The 18289-nt window shown below is 43.3% G+C and overlaps 2 protein-coding genes across 2 annotated transcripts in view; one reads left to right on the top strand and one right to left on the bottom strand.

The window, feature by feature from the left end:
• Nucleotides 1-6694: 6694 nt before the first annotated feature.
• On the bottom strand, nt 6695-9811 carry LOC105904989. Its single transcript, XM_012832961.3, has 2 exons — nt 9470-9811; nt 6695-8589 (listed from the first exon to the last, which is right to left on the bottom strand). Exons 1-2 carry the CDS (start codon nt 9711-9713, stop codon nt 7301-7303), a joined length of 1533 nt encoding a protein of 510 aa, XP_012688415.2. The 5' UTR covers nt 9714-9811; the 3' UTR covers nt 6695-7300.
• A 7513-nt stretch (nt 9812-17324) lies between these two features.
• LOC105904982 (gastrula zinc finger protein XlCGF57.1-like) overlaps nt 17325-18289 on the top strand; it is a 37246-nt gene continuing 36281 nt past the window's right edge. Inside the window, exons 1-2 of the mRNA XM_031563629.2 lie at nt 17325-17448; nt 17785-18088. Coding sequence (XP_031419489.1) covers nt 17809-18088 — 280 coding nt within the window. The 5' untranslated portion in view covers nt 17325-17448; nt 17785-17808. The remainder of the gene's footprint in view (nt 17449-17784; nt 18089-18289) is intronic.

The following is an 18289-nucleotide window of genomic DNA, read 5'->3' as shown; positions in this document are numbered from 1 at the left end:
AAAAGACATCTTTATATATAAGGGAATATACCTTTTTTTCCAGTCAGTGAAGTCTGGGCTTGTTCATTTTCCACCACAGATGTTACATAGACGTTACATCCATCTGTCTAAAACACCATAGACGTTACATCCATCTGTCTAAAACACCATAGACGTTACATCCATCTGTCTAAAGCACCATAGACGTTACATCCATCTGTCTAAAACACCATAGACGTTACATCCATCTGTCTAAAGCACCATAGACGTTACATTTATCTGTCTAAAACACCATAGACGTTACATCCATCTGTCTAAAACACCATAGACGTTACATTTATCTGTCTAAAACACCATAGACGCTACATCCATCTGTCTAAAACACCATAGACGTTACATCCATCACACAGTCAGATGCTGTCGGGGGATGACGTGCGCAACCTTTGACCTGTCTGTCTGTCCGTCAGTCTGTAGGGGACTTCCTGTTTATCTGCCAGGGATGTGTTCCTAGGAAGCATTGCTTAGCAACGGCCATGTCAGAGAGAGCATGTAGAGAAGCTGCTCGTCTCTCTGTCATTTAGCGAAGGTTGCTGCATAGTGATGCTTCCTGATTAGTCAAGGATGGGACTGTGACCACTCCTTCAAACCCCAAATCAACCAACCAACCAATCATATCTCTGCTTCTCAGCCAGCCAGCCAACCAACCAATCATGTCACTGCTACTCTGCCAGGCAGCCAATCATGTCATGCTGTTGGATGTGATTATTCACACAGGAATACAAGAGGGAGGAGTGAAAGATGATGATGATGATGATGGGTGTGTCATTTAGAGTCCCAGTTAAGGGTGGGTGGGGCCTATAGAGAGACTGGACCAATCACGGGACACTGAGCAGAGATGTTGATCCCTTCTAGCCAATGACATGTGTTCTGTATGTATTCTAGCCAATGACGTGTTTGGTTTGTATGTTTGTTTTAATTTTGTTCTGTCTGTTTGTTTTCTGATGACGTCATCATGCTGTCGTCATCGCCGTGCAAAACCAAATAACTCTGCTGAAAGCTCAGTCAGACCCACACCCACACCCGGCCCACACCAGGCCCACACCCGACCCACACCCGGCCCACATGTGCTGGGCTGCTGAGAGCATTGGTGTCCAGTCTCATCCACACTCTCTTAGTCCCGCCCCCCAACTTCCCTCTCTCCCACACACCCACACACACACACACCCCCACACCCACACCCACACCCACACCCACACCCACACCCACACACACACACACACACACACACACACACACACACACACTCACCCACACAGTTTTAGGACAGGTGTGTCCTCTGTCTTCTCTAGATCCGTCTTGACACTCTAAGGTGTGTGTGTGTGTGTGTGTGAGTGAGAGAGAAACAGAAACACAGATGGATCTGATATTCACATCGCTCCTGTTCTAGCAGACATGTATCTCACCCAGAACACCAAATGCTTAGATGGCGCTAGTTGTTAGCTTTGTGTGTGTGTCGGTAATGGTTAGGTTAGTCGATGAGTGCACCCCCTGTGTGTGTGTGTGTGTGTGTGTGTGTGTCGGTAATGGAGTGCACCCCCTGTGTGTGTGTGTGTGTGTGTGTCGGTAATGGTTAGGTTAGTTGATGAGTGCACTCCCACCCCCTTATGTAATTAAACCAAATATCCAACACTATGCAGTCACCTCATGTCATGTCACTAGGCAGCAGCGTCCCTGTCACCTCACCTCATGTCGCTAAGCAACAGCGTCCCTGTCACCTCATGTCGCTAGGCAGCAGCATCCCTGTTACCTCATGTCGCTAGGCAACAGCGTCCCTGTCACCTGATGTCGCTAGGGAGCAGCATCCCTGGGTTTTTCTGTTGCGGATTAGCTGTGTGTCTTGGTCTGTGTCTGTGTGTGTGGTTGGCTGAATCTTCTACCATTAACCATCTACCTTCAGCCTTCAGCAACACCTGACGTACAGGCAAGTTTAGGAGAATAAATTGAGGTGTGTGTGTGTAACAGAGAGCATGAGCTGGAGAGAGGGGTGTGTGTGTGTAACAGAGCGTGAGGTGTAGAGGTGTGTATTGTATTGAATGAGCTGGTTTATATTTAAGGATTGTATTTTGGGTGGGGGTTAGTTATACGCTGTAAGTGTGTGTGTGTGTGTGTTTTGGGTGGGGGTGGGGGTTAGTTCTATGCTGTGTGTGTGTTTTGGGTGGGGGTTAGTTCTACGCTGTAAGTGTGTGTGTTTTGGGTGGGGGTTAGTTCTACGCTGTGTGTGTGTGTGTGTGTGTGTGTGTGTGTGTGTGTGTTTGGGTGGGGTGGGGGGTTAGTTCTACGCTGTAAGTATATGAGCTGCATGTTCTTGTCTTTCGTTTAACTGCCTCGGACCCCTGAGCTTGGGGTCTGGGGAACCACACAAAAGAAAAGTTTATTTATATTTTTACATCTTTTATGATATTCTGTTCTGCTGATTGTTTTTATTTGTTTTTGTTTTTGTTTTTCCTCACTATGCTTTCCCCATTTAGACAGAGGGAAGAGGAAAAGACTTTTGATGACTTGCTACGTTTTTGCTGTTTTATTTCTCCTCTCTTTGTCCTGTTTTTTTTTTTCTTTCCCTGCTTTGGTTGCCGGGGAGGTATCTATGGAGGAGAAGCCCCTCCCCTCTCTGCTGCCACCTCTGTTTCCGTGGTGACGTCAGAACCATTGAGAAGTCTGTCAGAATAGTATGCTGTTTCCGTGGTGACGTCAGAACCATTGAGAAGTCTGTCAGAGCAGCATGCTGTTTCCGTGGTGACATCAGAACAGTGTGCTTTGCTTCCAACTCCCTGCAGTCTTCTCTGAAATCTTTACTTTTCATTGTTATTTTTATTATTATTATTATTATTATTATTATTGTCATATTTTTATTGTTGATGATGTTTTTGGTTGATTTCAGATGATTCTCTTGGAGGCTTTCTTTTCTTTTTTCTTTTTTTGTAGCGTGCATCATTTAATTCGCTGTCATCCGCGTTTAGGGCGTTTGCGTCTTAGTAGAGTCTCTTACGCTGTGTGTGTGTGAGTGTGTGTGTGTGTGTGAGAGAGTGAGAGAGTGAGAGAGAGACTGTGTGTATGTGCAATTCTTACTGTATTCAGGGCAGACACACCAAATTGATCAAATATGTTTTGTGTGTGTGTGTGTGTGTGGTGGAGACACCGTTGGACTGAAAGTGTGCTCAGCTGAAATTGATGACTTCCGTTATTGTTTGGTTTTTCTTTTGAACGTTGTTTAGAAACAAGGCAGGTAGGGTCAAAGGTGAAAGTTCACAGGGCACCTTCAGCCTAGCTGCCTGCAAACGTTACTCTTTACTGATTTCATTTCTTCTTGAACCAGCTTTGTTTGTGTATATTTCTTTATGATTGCATACACACACACACACACACACACACACACACCTACAAATAACCAGCTTTGTTTGTGTATATTTCTTTATGATTGTTGACCATCAAGCCCTCCCCACACACAAAACCCCGCCCTCTTTTTGTCCTTTTTTGGGCGTTTCTCATACACTCTTCCTGCAGGATTTTCATGCTAAGATGAAGAATCCTGTCTTGTGAGGAGCTTTAGGATATCTGACCTGCTTTCTCATCATTGTGTGTTTGTTTGTTTGTTTGTTTGTTTTTGATGGTTTTAATCTGAGTTCTGCAGTGCTGCGTAGAACCGAGGGTCAGGGAGGGGTACGGTTCCACTGGGTTCCTATCCCCCTGACCAGAGAGCCTTGTTATACTGTCTCAGAATCAGTTTTTAATTTTTTTTTTTTTTTTTTTAAATCTCTTGATTTTATCTGTTAAACTTACATGAAGATGTCTGGGGGAAGAACAAAAACAAATAACTGGTGTATGTTATAAATATTTATGATGACTTGTATAAATATATAAATATATAATATTATTATTATCATTATCCTTATTTTGTTCGGAGTTTGGTGTTGGCCGACACTGTCACTCAGATGGGCTGAGAACTGGGGGAGGGGCTTGTCAAACCACACCACTTTCCTAAAAGGTTTCTGATTGGCTAATAAAAGAAGTATAATCTCCAGTGAGAGACTCTCTTGAGAACAGACCCTCCCCCACTGGACCGTTTGATTGGACGCCAGCATCTGTATTCTGAATTTGTTGTTTTGTTTTTTGATTGGACATCTATATATTATGGCTACTTTCTTCAGTGTAATTAAATCAGTAAAAGTGTTTCAGTCAGCTTGAGTGTCTGTTTGATTAGGTCAACCAATCAGCTGGCTAAGGTGAGATACTTTAAAAACAAGCCATCGGCTCAGTAATCCCAAAGAGCCAGATTAAGGAAACATCAGAAAGGCTTTTAAAGAGTTTAAAATAAAAAAAGTTTTAAAAGTGCACCAAATAAAATTAACATTGAGAAGAAAAACAAAGGTTGTTGAGCTATGGTAGAATATTTTAAGGAACTATGTTCTTGTTGTTTATTGTCGCACATTTCTGGAAGCTGTACTTTTTTCTTTCTTTTTTTTTTTCATTAGTTTGTGTTCTGTTTTGTTTATTTTGTGTAGATTTTTTTTTTTTCATTTTCTTTGAGCGTTCTTGCTCTTGTCTCGTTTCCAAACAGAGTTAATGCCATTATCTTGTGAATACCTCAGGATTTTTATGGAAAAGTAAAGCTGAAAAAAAAAAAAAAATTAAAATTAAATAAAGAAATAAAAATTAAACTTCCAAAAACACTCCCAGAATGTGTCTGTTAATTTGTCCAGATGTGATATATACTTTAACTATATATATATCGCCAAAGGGGGTTTGTCCAGATGTGTGATATATACTTCAACTATATATATATATATATAGCCAAAGGGGGTTTGTCCAGATGTGTGATATACTTCAACTATATATAGCCAAAAGAGGGTTCAGTCTTCAGGCCCCGCCTTGATGATGCACACAGTAACCCTAGGTTACACATGCAAAAAGAGCTTTGGGGCACTTCAAAGCTTGTCATGTATAGTACAGGGTGTTTCTCAATCCCAGCTCTGACTGTGATCATCTATTAAAGTTAAGAAAAACCAAACAGAAAACAATGTCTTCCTATAGAACTAGTAGCTCTGGGAAGGAGGTGAGTCAAAAAACGTTCACATCCAAAACAACATTGGAACTTTTCACAGGTCTAATCAGCACTTTCACATTCATAGCAACATTGAAGCTTTTCACAGGTCTAATCAGCACTTTCACATTCATAGCAACATTGAAGCTTTTCACAGGTCTAATCAGCACTTTCACATTCATAGCAACATTGAAGCTTTTCACAGGTCTAATCAGCACTTTCACATCCACTGCCTGGAAGGTTAGGGTTAGGTGTTAGGGAAGGTTAGGGTTAGGTGTTAGGGAAGGTTAGGGTTAGGTGTTAGGTGATAGGGAAGGTGGACACATAGAGCAACTGGCGTAGGGCTGCCCCGAGGCTGCAACCTCCATGGCCCTACCTGAGGGAATCGCCCATATCTCCCCACGCTACAGAGAGAGAGAGAGGGAGAGTAGGGAGGGAGAGAGAGAGGAGGGAGAGAGAGAGAGAGTAGGGAGGGAGAGAGAGAGAGAGAAGGGAGAGAGAGAGTAGGGAGGGAGAGAGAGAGAGTAGGGAGGGAGAGAGAGAGAGATAGGAGGGAGAGAGAGAGGAGGGAGGGAGAGAGAGAGGAGGGAGAGAGAGAGAGATAGGAGGGAGAGAGAGAGGAGGGAGGGAGAGAGAGAGGAGGAAAGGAGGGAGAGAGACAAAGAGAGTGAAAGGAGGGAGAGTCCATGTACAAATACACTGAGAGAGTGCATGGAGTAAGTCGTACTTTTCCCTTTGATTAACTTTCGAATTCCTTCAATTGATTGTTGTAGTTTGATCTTCATTAATGTGGTGAAAGTGCCAATCTTGTCTTGAATTTGTGTACAGATTTACATGTGCATTGATACATTGAGCAGACACGGTTTCAACACTGAAACGTTTCAGCCTCAACACGGGAGACCCGTTTCACTTGCAATTTGGCTCGATCAGCTCCGCGGCAGATTTAAATGTTTAGCACATGACCTAAAAGCACCGCTCCAATGGCACTTTCACTTTACTCCACTTTACTCCTGCTTCTACCATGATCAGGGTGTCCGCGGGGTATTAAAAAGTATTAAAAGGTGATAAATCAAAATTACCAAATTTAAGGCCATTAAAAGTGTTAAATGTAGTTTTAGAGGTATTATTATTTTTTAAATAGGTATTATTTTTTCAAGTGTCCTATTCTGATTTTCATTCTATCTTCTAAAGTTTGCGTTAGTTCGTTTAAATGCGGGCTTTAGCAAAGTAGTAAATAAAGGTATTAAAAAGGTATTAAATTTAACTTAAGGATTGCTGTATATACCCTTCATGATGAAGACTGACTTTTCAAGACAAATGTCCATTCTTAATAACTATTAATGGACTGGGCAGCGGAATAAATGTTCAGCTCTTGAAGACCCAACTCTTCAGAGAGCACCTCCCTTCCTAACTTGCACTTCTACTATTACTTAACTTGCACTCACAACAGTTACATTCCTGCACTTTTTTTCCCCATCTCTTATGTAAAATAGTATTTATTGTCACACTAGGTCTCTATTGCTCGTAGCTTGATTGTTCTCTCCCTTGTACGTCGCTAGGGATAAAAGCGTCTGCTAATTGTAATGTAAATGTACATGTCAACAACATCATCACAGAGACAACAACATCATCACAGAGACAACAACATTCAGATGGTCACAGCACAGCAAGAGTGAGGTTTTATTTTGCTCGCTGTGCTTGCAGTCAATTATTATTGCCTCACACTTTTGTGAAATGACCTTTTTCCTCTTTGGCCCCTGAATCTGAATCTCATGACTTATCCGGTTATTTATTCAACACTTTTCTGGTAAAAAAAAAAAAGTATATATACATATATAACAACAAAGATGATATTTTCCACTGCAATGCATACCAGTCTGTTTGAGAGGATATTTACACATAATCTTTGTTTGGTGTCAGTTACAATACAACAGCTGTCAAGTCTATCTTGGAAGACAAAAACAATCAATTGTGGACTAAATTGACAAGTCATTTTTTTGTATTAATAGTTAATCATAACTTTCACACAATTAATCATTACTTTCACATGGTTTGAAAGCCGTGGCTCCTGCCGCCAATAACTGCACCTTGGAGACCGAAAACCAGGTAGGTTTGAGGCAGATGTTCTCACACACACACACACACACACACACACACACACACACACACACACACACACACACACACACACACACACACACACACACACACACACTCTCCCTCTCATTCTCCTGGTTGTTCCACCACGTTGGGGCACATGTTCAGCAGGGCGCAGCAGACGGTGACGATCTTGTCGAGCAGCGCCGGGTCCTCCAGGTTGCCCTTGTCTCCTCCGGGCAGCAGCATGCTGATGGGCATGGTCTTCTCCAGCAGGGCGAACCGCTGGCGCAAGCCCCTCGCCGCCCGCTCCACGTCCGCCCGCAGGTGTGCCCGCGGGCGCGTCTCCTCCTCGCCCTTCACGTCCAGCTGCCGCCGGCCCTTGCCGAACGCCCCCGACTTCACCTGCGCGCACATGACGCCGCCCGCGCTCTCCGGGACCTCGAAGCCGCGCCCGGCCGCCAGCACGTAATCTCCGCACGCCAACCTCTCCAGGATGCCGCTGCCCTCCGCCACCTGCAGGTCCGTGGCGCGCCCCCCCAGCGCGGGCGAGACGAAGGAGATGGCCCCCTGCGGAGTCATGCCCACCAGGTACTTCATGGTGTGGCCGCGCCGCGGGTGCGAGTACGTCTGCTCGCGGCCCTTCATGCTGCTGGGCCTCTCGATGCAGATCTCCAGGCAGTCCACGATCACCACGGCGACGCGTTCCCCCAGCGCCTCCGCGTAGCGCCGGGGCACGGAGGCCAGCAGACTCCCCCTCTCGGGCCAGTACACCAGCGGGGTGAGCTGGGCGTGCAGCGCGCCGAGCGTCTCGGCGAAGGTCCTGGTGACGGCGTCCGGGGCGACGTTGAACAGGTGGGCCAGGTGCGGGACGGGCAGGTCCAGCCGGAGGCGCATGAGGGTGAGCAGAACCTTCTGGAAGGGCGAGAGCAGCGTGGCGTCGGCGGCGTCGGCGTCGGGCAGGTGGGGCAGCACGTGGGTCAGAACGCCCATCAGAACCGCGAAGCACTGGAGGCCCGTGTAGTAGCGGACCTTCTCGTCGTCCTCCTCCAGGAAGTACTCGTTCATCTTGAGTCGCTCCAGCTCGTAGCGCAACTCCTCGTTCTCCGCCAGCAGCCGGTTGATCCGCTCCCGCCGCCGGGAGCACGACTCGCACTCGGGCCGCGCCCTCTTGGCCTCCGGCTCACCGCGCCCGCTGTCGTCCGTCCCGCCCGTCGTGTCTTCGCTCTGATCATGCTCTCCGTGTTCCTGTAGCTCCTCTTCATCATCGGCCCCATCCTCTTCCTCGGCCGCCTTTGAGCCCTTGGGTTCTTCGTCGGCCCCATCCTCTTCCTCGCCCTCAGGTTTTTCGCGCTTCATGTGTAAATGGGGCACCCAGTCAGGGTCGTCTTCAAGCATCTCGTTGCCGGGCCGACCTGTGGACAAACAGGGGACAGGGATGTTTTTTGAAAGGAGTAAAGAGCTTGCTTGTGTGTGTGTGTGTGTGTGTGTGTGTGTGTGTGTGTGTGTGTGTCTCTGTGTGTGCGTGTGTGTGCGTGCGTGCCCGTGCGTGTGTTAAGAAGCTTGTGTTGCATCACTCATTACTAGACTACTAACCGCCTTCAGGACAGCCTTGAAGCTTTACTGCGAAGGAAGGCACTCAGATTTAATTCAGGGCTGTCAAGGAAAGTTGCCTAAATTGGTTTTAAATGGTTCTATGATAGTGATGAAACTGTCGGTTAATCCATAATGCAGCCAAGGCTAAGGCCACACACAGGCCAAGGAACACACACACACAGGCCAAGGAACACACACACACACACACACACACACACACACACACACAGCAAGGGGGTCCAGGGGACAGTCAATTCTCAACGTCCACCTTTATGTGCAGGGTAGCATCATGTTTTGATTGCCCAGTTTATTATTGATAATATTATTATAATAATAATAGTAAATGCCTGTCAGATGGAGCACTGAAGGGGATACTATTGAGCTGCTCCAGCCCCACACATCCTCCTCCTGGAGCGCGCACGTGCGATGGACATGCCTGCAAACCAATCATTTTGTGTGTTTGCGTCACGTTGAACGGCGGTGCGCGGATTGGATAGTCTGAAATTATTCAACTTGCAAAACATGATAGAAGTGTTTTCACAGTTTCTGCACAAACGGTGAGTGAGATATCGGCTAGATAATTCCTAACCATAGATAATGCTCACCAGCCAATATATGAGTTTGGGCAAGCACAGACACAGAAGGAGAAGAAAGTAGATTCAAAATGTTTATTTTATTTTTTTTTTAGCTAAAACTCACCAGACTGGAAATGTCTCGAACACACCTTCATCCAGACAGGAATTTTGTCGAATGTGATGTCGCGGCGTCCCACCGCGGCTATCCACGCGAGCCGACGTCTCTTTGTTAAATCAGAGACTTCAGCTCCCTCGGTTTGCGTCCACGCCGGAAAGCGGTAAAGAGACGACCCGTGCTCCAGTCCTGTCTCTCTGTGGTTAAGGGAAGAGCCTCTGCAGCTTGTAACGCAACACTGATTTCCTCCCATAGCGAAGTAAACAAGTTTAGACAACTTCCACGTGCACTTATAACTTCGTTCCAGCAACCCGACTGGCTACGAGCCACAGCCAATATGGAGGGTTGCTCAGGTGATAGCGTAGTGTGATGTCACGTCCTTTCCCTCGAGAATGACATTCTGTACATAAATGGGAAGACAACGTTGGGATTGTCTATAAGGCTGTTCACTGAAAAAACGAGCAGTTTTTGGGATAACAAAATATGACCTTGCTAATTTAGCAAAACTGGGCTCTGTAGTTAATAAAAGAGGTAAGCCTACGCAAGAAGTATGCACAATATCCCACATGATGCAGACACACACACACACACACACATATGGGGCATACACGCAAATGCATTTGATCGTGCACACTTGGATCCATTTAATTCAATTCAATTATATTTTATTTATATAGCGCTAAAACAATAAATTCAATACTTAAAATACAATAGTATTCACTAACATTACCTAGGTATGCCGTCTGTCTTGAAGGCAAAGTAAACCCCTTGTTTTCGCCACTGACAGGCTCATGGATGTTATTATAAGGGTCTGCCAACATGGAAAGGGTCCCTACAGAGTTACTTACTTACTTATTTTTTTTTATTCTTTAAACTGAGTGTACAGTACAAATCTAAACACGTCTTAAGCCTTCATGATGGTGTGCTGTGTGTGTCTGAAAAAGATGGATGAATTGCTAATAATTAGTCGTGTGTTTGTACAAAGTTAATTTTCGTTTATGAAACAGAAGTAAATGAAATACTTATACTTAAAGTATTTTCTGAAGTTTATTGAGGCATTGAAGTACCATTTCGCACTGCCATTTTCATAGTGAAACTGCCATATATACAATCCAGACAAACTGATATAAACCATATTTATTTTTACATATTTTTTTAATTCATATTTTGTGTGCATTTGAATTCCACAGACCAGTCTGAAGAAGGCTATTGAATACTGCCGTAGATTGTCAAACAGCCCTGAATAACATGTGCTAGGAAACACACTCCATTCCAGACGGTGGCAGTAAAGCGCCATACTCTAGTTGTTTTATCAGCCGTCAATAGTTGGTAGAGAAGAAGATTTAAGGATCCACGAGAAAACTTCCTAAACTTCGGTCTCTGTTGTTGTGTGATAAACGTCAGATTGCCGTGTGGAAACCTATTGACGTAAGTTTGTGCCCGCGACATTATAATACCTTGGTTAACTTCTATCGTACAGTCGCACTTACATGTCTCAGCCGAAGCCTAGTGAGAGATGCAGAGACCGCGATGTTTATGACATTTAATGACGGTTATCTCGTGAGTTACTCATTCTATCCCAATTATATGTAATGTTGCTTTCTTTTGTTTTCAACGTCAAGCCTAAATTGTCGCTTATTTTAATAGGAGCAGTCCATTAAAGGGACGATCGATCTTTTTATTTTCCTCTTTTCCTTTCTTCTATGTTTTGCTGTGTTTATTCAGATAAAGGAGTAAATGTGAGCTTATAAGCCTTTAACGTTATATTTCCATGTGTTTTCCGTTCCTTTTTGAATATAGAGGAAGCTCTGGACTGCTCTGCGGTCCGTTGCCAACATGAATCTCGGGCTGCCGTTGAGCTCTGGCTGTGATGAAACACAACAGGTAGCCCTGAGGCTGTCAGTGAAAGAAGAGGAATACGGACACATGATTACATGCCAAGATGACGAGGAAAAGCCCATTGCAGATCTTCACTGTAAAACTGTAACAGACTTGTCAGAGTCACTAAGCTCCACTTGTAATGAAACACTGCAGACAACAGTGGAGGTTGAAGGGAAGAAAGGAGAGGATGAGCAAGAACACCAAGACAGTGATTCCCCTCAGGAAAGTAAGTTCCTCCCGTAACTTCACACCAGTGGTGGATATTTATTTTGTATTATTATTATTCCTATTTTGTTATTATTATGATTTTTTTTTTGTGAAGCAACTCCATTCATCCCACTCCCAACCACACACACACACACACACACACACACACACACACACACACACACACAAACACACCCACACACCCCTCACCCCTCTTTCTTGAAAACAGAATAAGTAACTGAAATTACATGAAGTGGTAGTGTGTGTGTGTGTTGGCGTGCTAATACTGATGCGTGTGTTTGTGTGTGTGTGTGTGTGTGTGTTGGCGTGTGTGTGTGTGTGTGTGTTGGCGTGCTAATACTGATGCGTGTGCGCGTGTGTGTGTGCGTGTGTGTGTGGGCGTGCTAAAACTGATGAAAAATCAAGTAAAAGAAAGCAAACAGCCAAGAAAAGTTTTGTCCTTTGTACTGAAATCTCTATTTCAGTGTCCTTTGTCCTGTGAACGACCTGTGTGTGTGTGTGCGTGTGCGTGTGCATGTGCGTGCGACCTGTGTAAGTCTCTATTTCAGTGGCGTCCTTCCTACTGTGAACGACCTGTGTGTGTGCGTGCTGTGTGTGTGACCTGTGTATTTCAGTGGCCAGCACACAAAACCTAAGCTCAGCATTCCTGACATTTATGTATCATTCCTGCAAATTGGGACATAGGCTAGATTATACAATACAACACTTAAGAGTAACGTTACGGTAACTTAGGATAGATTATACAATACAACACTTAAGAGTAACGTTACGGTAACTTAGGATAGATTATACAATACAACACTTATGAGTAACGTTACAGTAATTTAGGTAACTGCGCTTTGCGTGATTTCTACCGCTGTCTTACTTTTGGTGGCAGGACTTAACTATTTTAAATCCAGACACCCATCTCTGACAGACATTAAATATCCTCACTCACAGTGTCACACCACACACACACACACACACACACACACACACACACACACACACACACACACACACACATATCTCTGACAGACATTAAAAATCCTCACTCACAGAGTCACACCACACACACACACACACACACACACACACACACACACACACACACACACATCTCTGACAGACATTAAAAATCCTCACTCACAGAGTCACACCACACACACACACACACACACACACACACACACACATCTCTGACAGACATTAAAAATCCTCACTCACAGAGTCACTGCATCAGTAACGTTCAGTTATACCCAACCCTCACTTAGTCAATCCTTCAAGATTTGTCAAGACACCAGTTGTGAAAAAGCTTTGAAGTTAAAACAGAGTTATGTTGTCATTTAAACAAGTTCAGACTAACTTTGAGCCAAGGACAACTTCGCTTCTAACCAGAGTCTGTAACTTTAGTTCCGGGGTCTGTAACTTTAGCTCTGGGGTCTGTAACTTTAGCTCTGGGGTCTGTAACTTTAGTTCTGGGGTCTGTAACTTTAGTTCTGGGGTCTGTAACTTTAGCCCCCGTCAATGAGTGATGTCACCAGCTCCACTTAATTTGAAAGCAGTGCTGTCCGTATTTGTTAGTGTTATGTTAGTGTGATGTGCATAAAACAAAGGGGAAAAAATATACTCTATAAAAAGGAGAATTTTGTCCAAAAGCTGCATAGACCCCCATTCATTTTGGACTAGGAAACCCAGAAGTGTCTTAAGGCTGCATAGACCCCCATTCATTTTGGACTAGGAAACCCAGAAGAGAAGAGAACTCTGAGAGATTCTCCCCCTATTAGAACTGCTCTGACTTCTCTAAGAAACAGCCCAAAGACAGCCATTTTGACTCGCCCTGATGAAGGTCCTATAGGCTGAAAGGCCTGTTTAATTGTTACTATGACTGAATAGGCAAGTGATATTAAACGCTTTGGTATCTTGTATTTTGTATTAAACTGTATTTGAAACGGAATATTTCTTAGCTGCATTGAAACGGAATATTTCTCATCAGACAATAATTAATTGCTGAATGTACAACATGTCTGTGATATTCTGAATCAATTTGGTAACTCTTCCAGATGTATCAGAACACGTTATTTTCGTAGTTTGCGTATTCATAATGCCACATTGCATTGTTTTATACTGGTATAGAAGCATTTCAATGTCTACTGATCTGTATTTGGAATGGAATATTTCCCTCATTGGGTAACAATTAATTGCTGCATCTAGAACACCTGTCTGTCATTCTAAATTCATATGGAACTCTTCCAGGTGTATCGGAACATCCAGACATTCCACAACAGAAGAAACATGGGCAACAGAAGAACAACGATCTCAACCAGCTACTAAACAGAAGTCCACACCACTGCACAGTTTGTGGGAAGAGTTTTGGGCTCCAGAGAGATTTCAAGAGACACCAAAAAACACACAGCCCTACCGATCATCAAGAACAGCACACCGGGGAGAAGCCTCATAAATGTGCCCAGTGTGGATTAGCATTTGGTAGTACTTCGCATCTTCATAGGCATATGGTAGGACACACTGGAGAGAAGCCTCATAAATGTACCCAGTGTGGAAAAGCATTTTCGCAAAATTCAAATCTTAAAATTCACATGCTAATACACACGGGAGAGAAGCCTTATAAATGCTCTTATTGCGACAAGGCTTTCAATCAAGCAACAAGTCTGAAAGTGCACAAACGCTCACACACTGGGGAGAAGCCATACGCATGCGAACACTGTGGAAAGGCATACACTTCATTTCATAATCTGAAATATCATCAGCGTTTGCACAGTGAACAAAATCCAAAATACAAAGTTCTAGTATATAGCATATACTAGCTTCTAGTCTTAGAGGACACCAGCAAAGCAACAGCAGTGCACAGGCTTTTTCACTCCCGCGCTGTAGCAAGGCATTTTAAAGCGGTGACGCCCTCAACACTCCTATGCTAGTACACACAAGAGGAACGCCTCATAACTGTACCCAGTGTGGAAAAGCGTTTTAAACGTCCTCTCATCTTAACAGACATATGCTAGTACATTATGGAGTGAAGTCTTGCATATGTGCCCAGTGTAGGAAAGCATTTGTACACTATAGTAACCTGAAAAGACATGTTTTTACATTATAACTCTGTGATAAGGCATTTATGTACAACTCCTAACTGTTCTTGAGTTGAAACATACAGTAAAGCAGCCTCAGTGTGATTCCCAAATGAATTTGTGAGGTGATTTTGGTGATGCTATACTATACTTAGACATTATGCTAAGCTAACGCTAGCTCCCCTGTTTACTCCAAACCAGACATTATGCTAAGCTAACGCTAGCTCCCCTGTTTACTCCAAACCAGACATTATGCTAAGCTAACGTCAGTTCCCCAGTGTACTCCGAGCCAGAGACATTATGCTAAGCTAACGCTAGCTCAGTAAAGCAGCCTGGGTGTGATTTCCGAATGAATGTGTGAAGTGATTTTAGTGATGCTATACCGCGTAAGAGTGAAGTTATTGAATATTTTTGTAGTATCCCTTTTCGGCGTTGCACTTTGTAGATGGTCCCCACGCTCTTCTTCACAGTCGGTTGCCCATAGGGATCAACTCTATACGTCCAGCTTGGAGGACAGCTCGATTGATGGAGTTTAGGTTTGAGGTTAATAGGCTCAACACAAGTAGGTGGTGGGGGTTGGTGTTGGGCCTATTAACCTCAAAACGGGCACAAAAATGGTTAAGCTCCTCTGCCAGTGAGGAGTGGGGATGGGGTGCGGCTCTGTAGGCATGCTTTAGGTTGGAATGCACATGGTCGAGTGTATGTTTCCCCCTGGTACCACACCTGGTAGCACTCTCGTTTTGATGGAAGTGAGGTTGTAGCTCGTTTCTACCTTACTAAGGTTGGAGAAAAACAGCGTGTGTATGTCCTCTCAGGACTTATTTGAGCCTTATTAATATTTGATAATAATTTACTGATATCATAACAATAACATTTATCTAACAATAAAATAATGTAACGGTTATTTATTGGATTGCTAGCTGTGGAATGAACAAACTTCATTTCATTAAGAAAAACATTAGATAATGTCGCTTGCATATCTAGCTGTAAACAGCCCTGCGTCTTAGGCTACTTTCAGCAATATGTATAATTACAAAGACGTCGTCACTAACATTATTGCATACTGCATACTAGCATACTGGTTTGTCAGAATATAAAAAATAAATCCATAAATAAAGGCAAATCAGGCGGGGCACGTGGCAGATGAACATGCAATATTCACAGGGGCATCAAGGCCAGTAGAAGGGGCAATATTCACAAGGGGCATCAAGGCCAGAAAAAAAGTCCATGACGGCCCTGGTGTACATGTTGAGGGAAGGCCTTCACTCAGAAGAGCAGCCACGTGTGATATTCACAAGGGCATCCTAACCCTGTAGGGATCAGCTGAACCTGAGCACCCTCTGAGAACACCAACAGAAAACACATGCAGAGAACCCACATAATTGTTAGGTAATGCTAAATGCTAAATGACATATCAGCTATATTAACCCACATAAATGTTAGTTAATGCTAAATGCTAAATGCCATATCAGCCATCACAAACCCACATAAATGTTAGTTAATGCTGAATGCCATATCAGCCATCACAAACCCACATGAAGGTTAGTTAATGCTAAATGCTAAATGCCATATCAACCATATGAACCCACATAAAGGTTAGTTAATGCTAAATGCTAAATGCCATATCAACCATATGAACCCACATAAAGGTTAGTTAATGCTAAATGCTCCAATCTTGCCTCTTTTCCTCTTTCCCTCTTTCTCTCTCTCTCTCACTCTGTCTCTCTCTCCCTTCCTATCCTCTCTTCCCTCTCTCTCTCCCTCTTCCTCTGTCTCAGTAAGGGACTTGATTGGCCCTAATCTGGCATCGTCCTGCACCCACTTATAATGCCACTTTGAGCTTCAATACTGTTGGAGATCACTTACACTGTCTGGCTGTAGTAATATTTGTTCTGATAATGTATTCATTGAATGTTTCATTGAAGTTTTGGTTCGATTTGCTTTCTTTGTAGCTTGACTAAATAGCTCTGCTGATTCTGTTATTGCAAAAACACAAAACATTTGATTCATGTATTTATTTACACTTTAAACTGTGTGTACAGTACAGACATGTCTGCAGCCTTGTATTCATACACATTTTGTGTTACATTTTTTTTTTTTTTATTTATTGAAGAGAAATAAATAAAATACTTGTCAGTACAATGACTTGAAGCATTTTTTAAAGTACCATTGCTCAACACACTTTTCATAGTGAAACTGCCATATTTACAATCCAGACAAACTGATATAAACCAGAAAATACACATTTTTACATTCATATTTTGTGTGCAATTGAATTCCACAGAGCAGTCTGGAGTAGACTGTTAAATACTGTTGTAGATTGTCGTAGAGATGACACACTAGAGTGTTTCTACTCAGAGAAAACAAAACAACACTTGAAAAACAGGAGCACGTTAGTATTTTACAAAATTATGCAAAAAAACAGGGAGGGTAACATGAAGTGAAGGGCATTAATAGTCCTGCAAAGCGCTCTGAGTGTTCAGTCTGAACATCCAAAAGACAATTTATGAATGTTAATGAATGCTTTCAGAGTGAATGTATTATGCTGCACAAAATGAATTCGGATTAATCACCATCGCTAAAGTTCTTGAAGCACACATAAACCAGTGAGCGAGTTCCAGGGTTACCGCAGTCACACTCCAGTCCAAACGGTGGCAGTATATCGCCGTATTCTTGTTGGTTTATCAAACGGCAATAGTTGGTAGAGAAGAAGTCTCCACATATAAACATCCAAAGGACCCTGTCGCTTTTGTTCCGTTATAAACGTCCTTTGAGATAAAAACAGAAAGAACAGGTCAGCGTGATAACGCATTGGAGGTATGTTTTTTTTTTTCAAAATATTATTAATCTTAGTTATTCCTTGTTTAATATGTCATACATCAGCACTTGCATGTATCAGCCGAAGTCTAGCGAGAGATCCAGAGGCCGCGACAATGCAACAAAGTTGAACTCTTGGGTTATTCTGTTCCAATTATTTATGTAATTTCAATTTATTTTGTTTTTAACCCCAAACGTAATGTGTCGCTTATTTCTATAGTAATACACCACACAAAAATAAGATCGTCTTCTTTCTCTTTGCTATGTTTATGCTGTATTCAGTTTGAGCTAGAAATGTGAGCTTGAAAGTCATTAACGTTACATTTTCTATATCAGACTGCTCTTCGGTCCGTTGCTAACATGAATCTTGGGCTGCCGTTGAGCTCTGGCTGTGATGAAACATCCCAGGTACCCCTGAGACTGAGAGTGAAAGAAGATGACATAAAAGAAGAGGAATATGGACATATGATTACATGGCAAGATGACGAGGAAAAGTTCATTGCAGATCTTCACTGTAAAACGGAAACAGACTTCACAGAGTCACCAAGCACAAGTTACAGTGAATTACTGCAGACTACAGTTGAAGTGAAGAAAGAAGAGGATGAGCAAGAACACCAAGACTGTGATTCTCCTCCGGAAAGTAAGTTCACACTGATACACTAGGAGCTGTGTTCATTAACTAAGATGGGTTTTTTTATGTCTTGTGAAGTGATACAGTTTTAGAAAGTTGCTCAGTTAATGAAACTGTAGAAAATTACTGTCATGACTGTCTCTTCTTCTGGTCTCTGACGTAGCACCCCATTCAGTGCCTACCGTGTGTTGTTGGAGTGGGCACTCAAAG

Source organism: Clupea harengus, chromosome 26 (assembly GCF_900700415.2).
Source record: "Clupea harengus chromosome 26, Ch_v2.0.2, whole genome shotgun sequence".
Lineage (NCBI taxonomy): Eukaryota > Metazoa > Chordata > Actinopteri > Clupeiformes > Clupeidae > Clupea > Clupea harengus.
The sequence above is the reverse complement of the archived record's forward strand: the minus strand, read 5'-3'. Positions and strand labels throughout refer to the sequence as shown.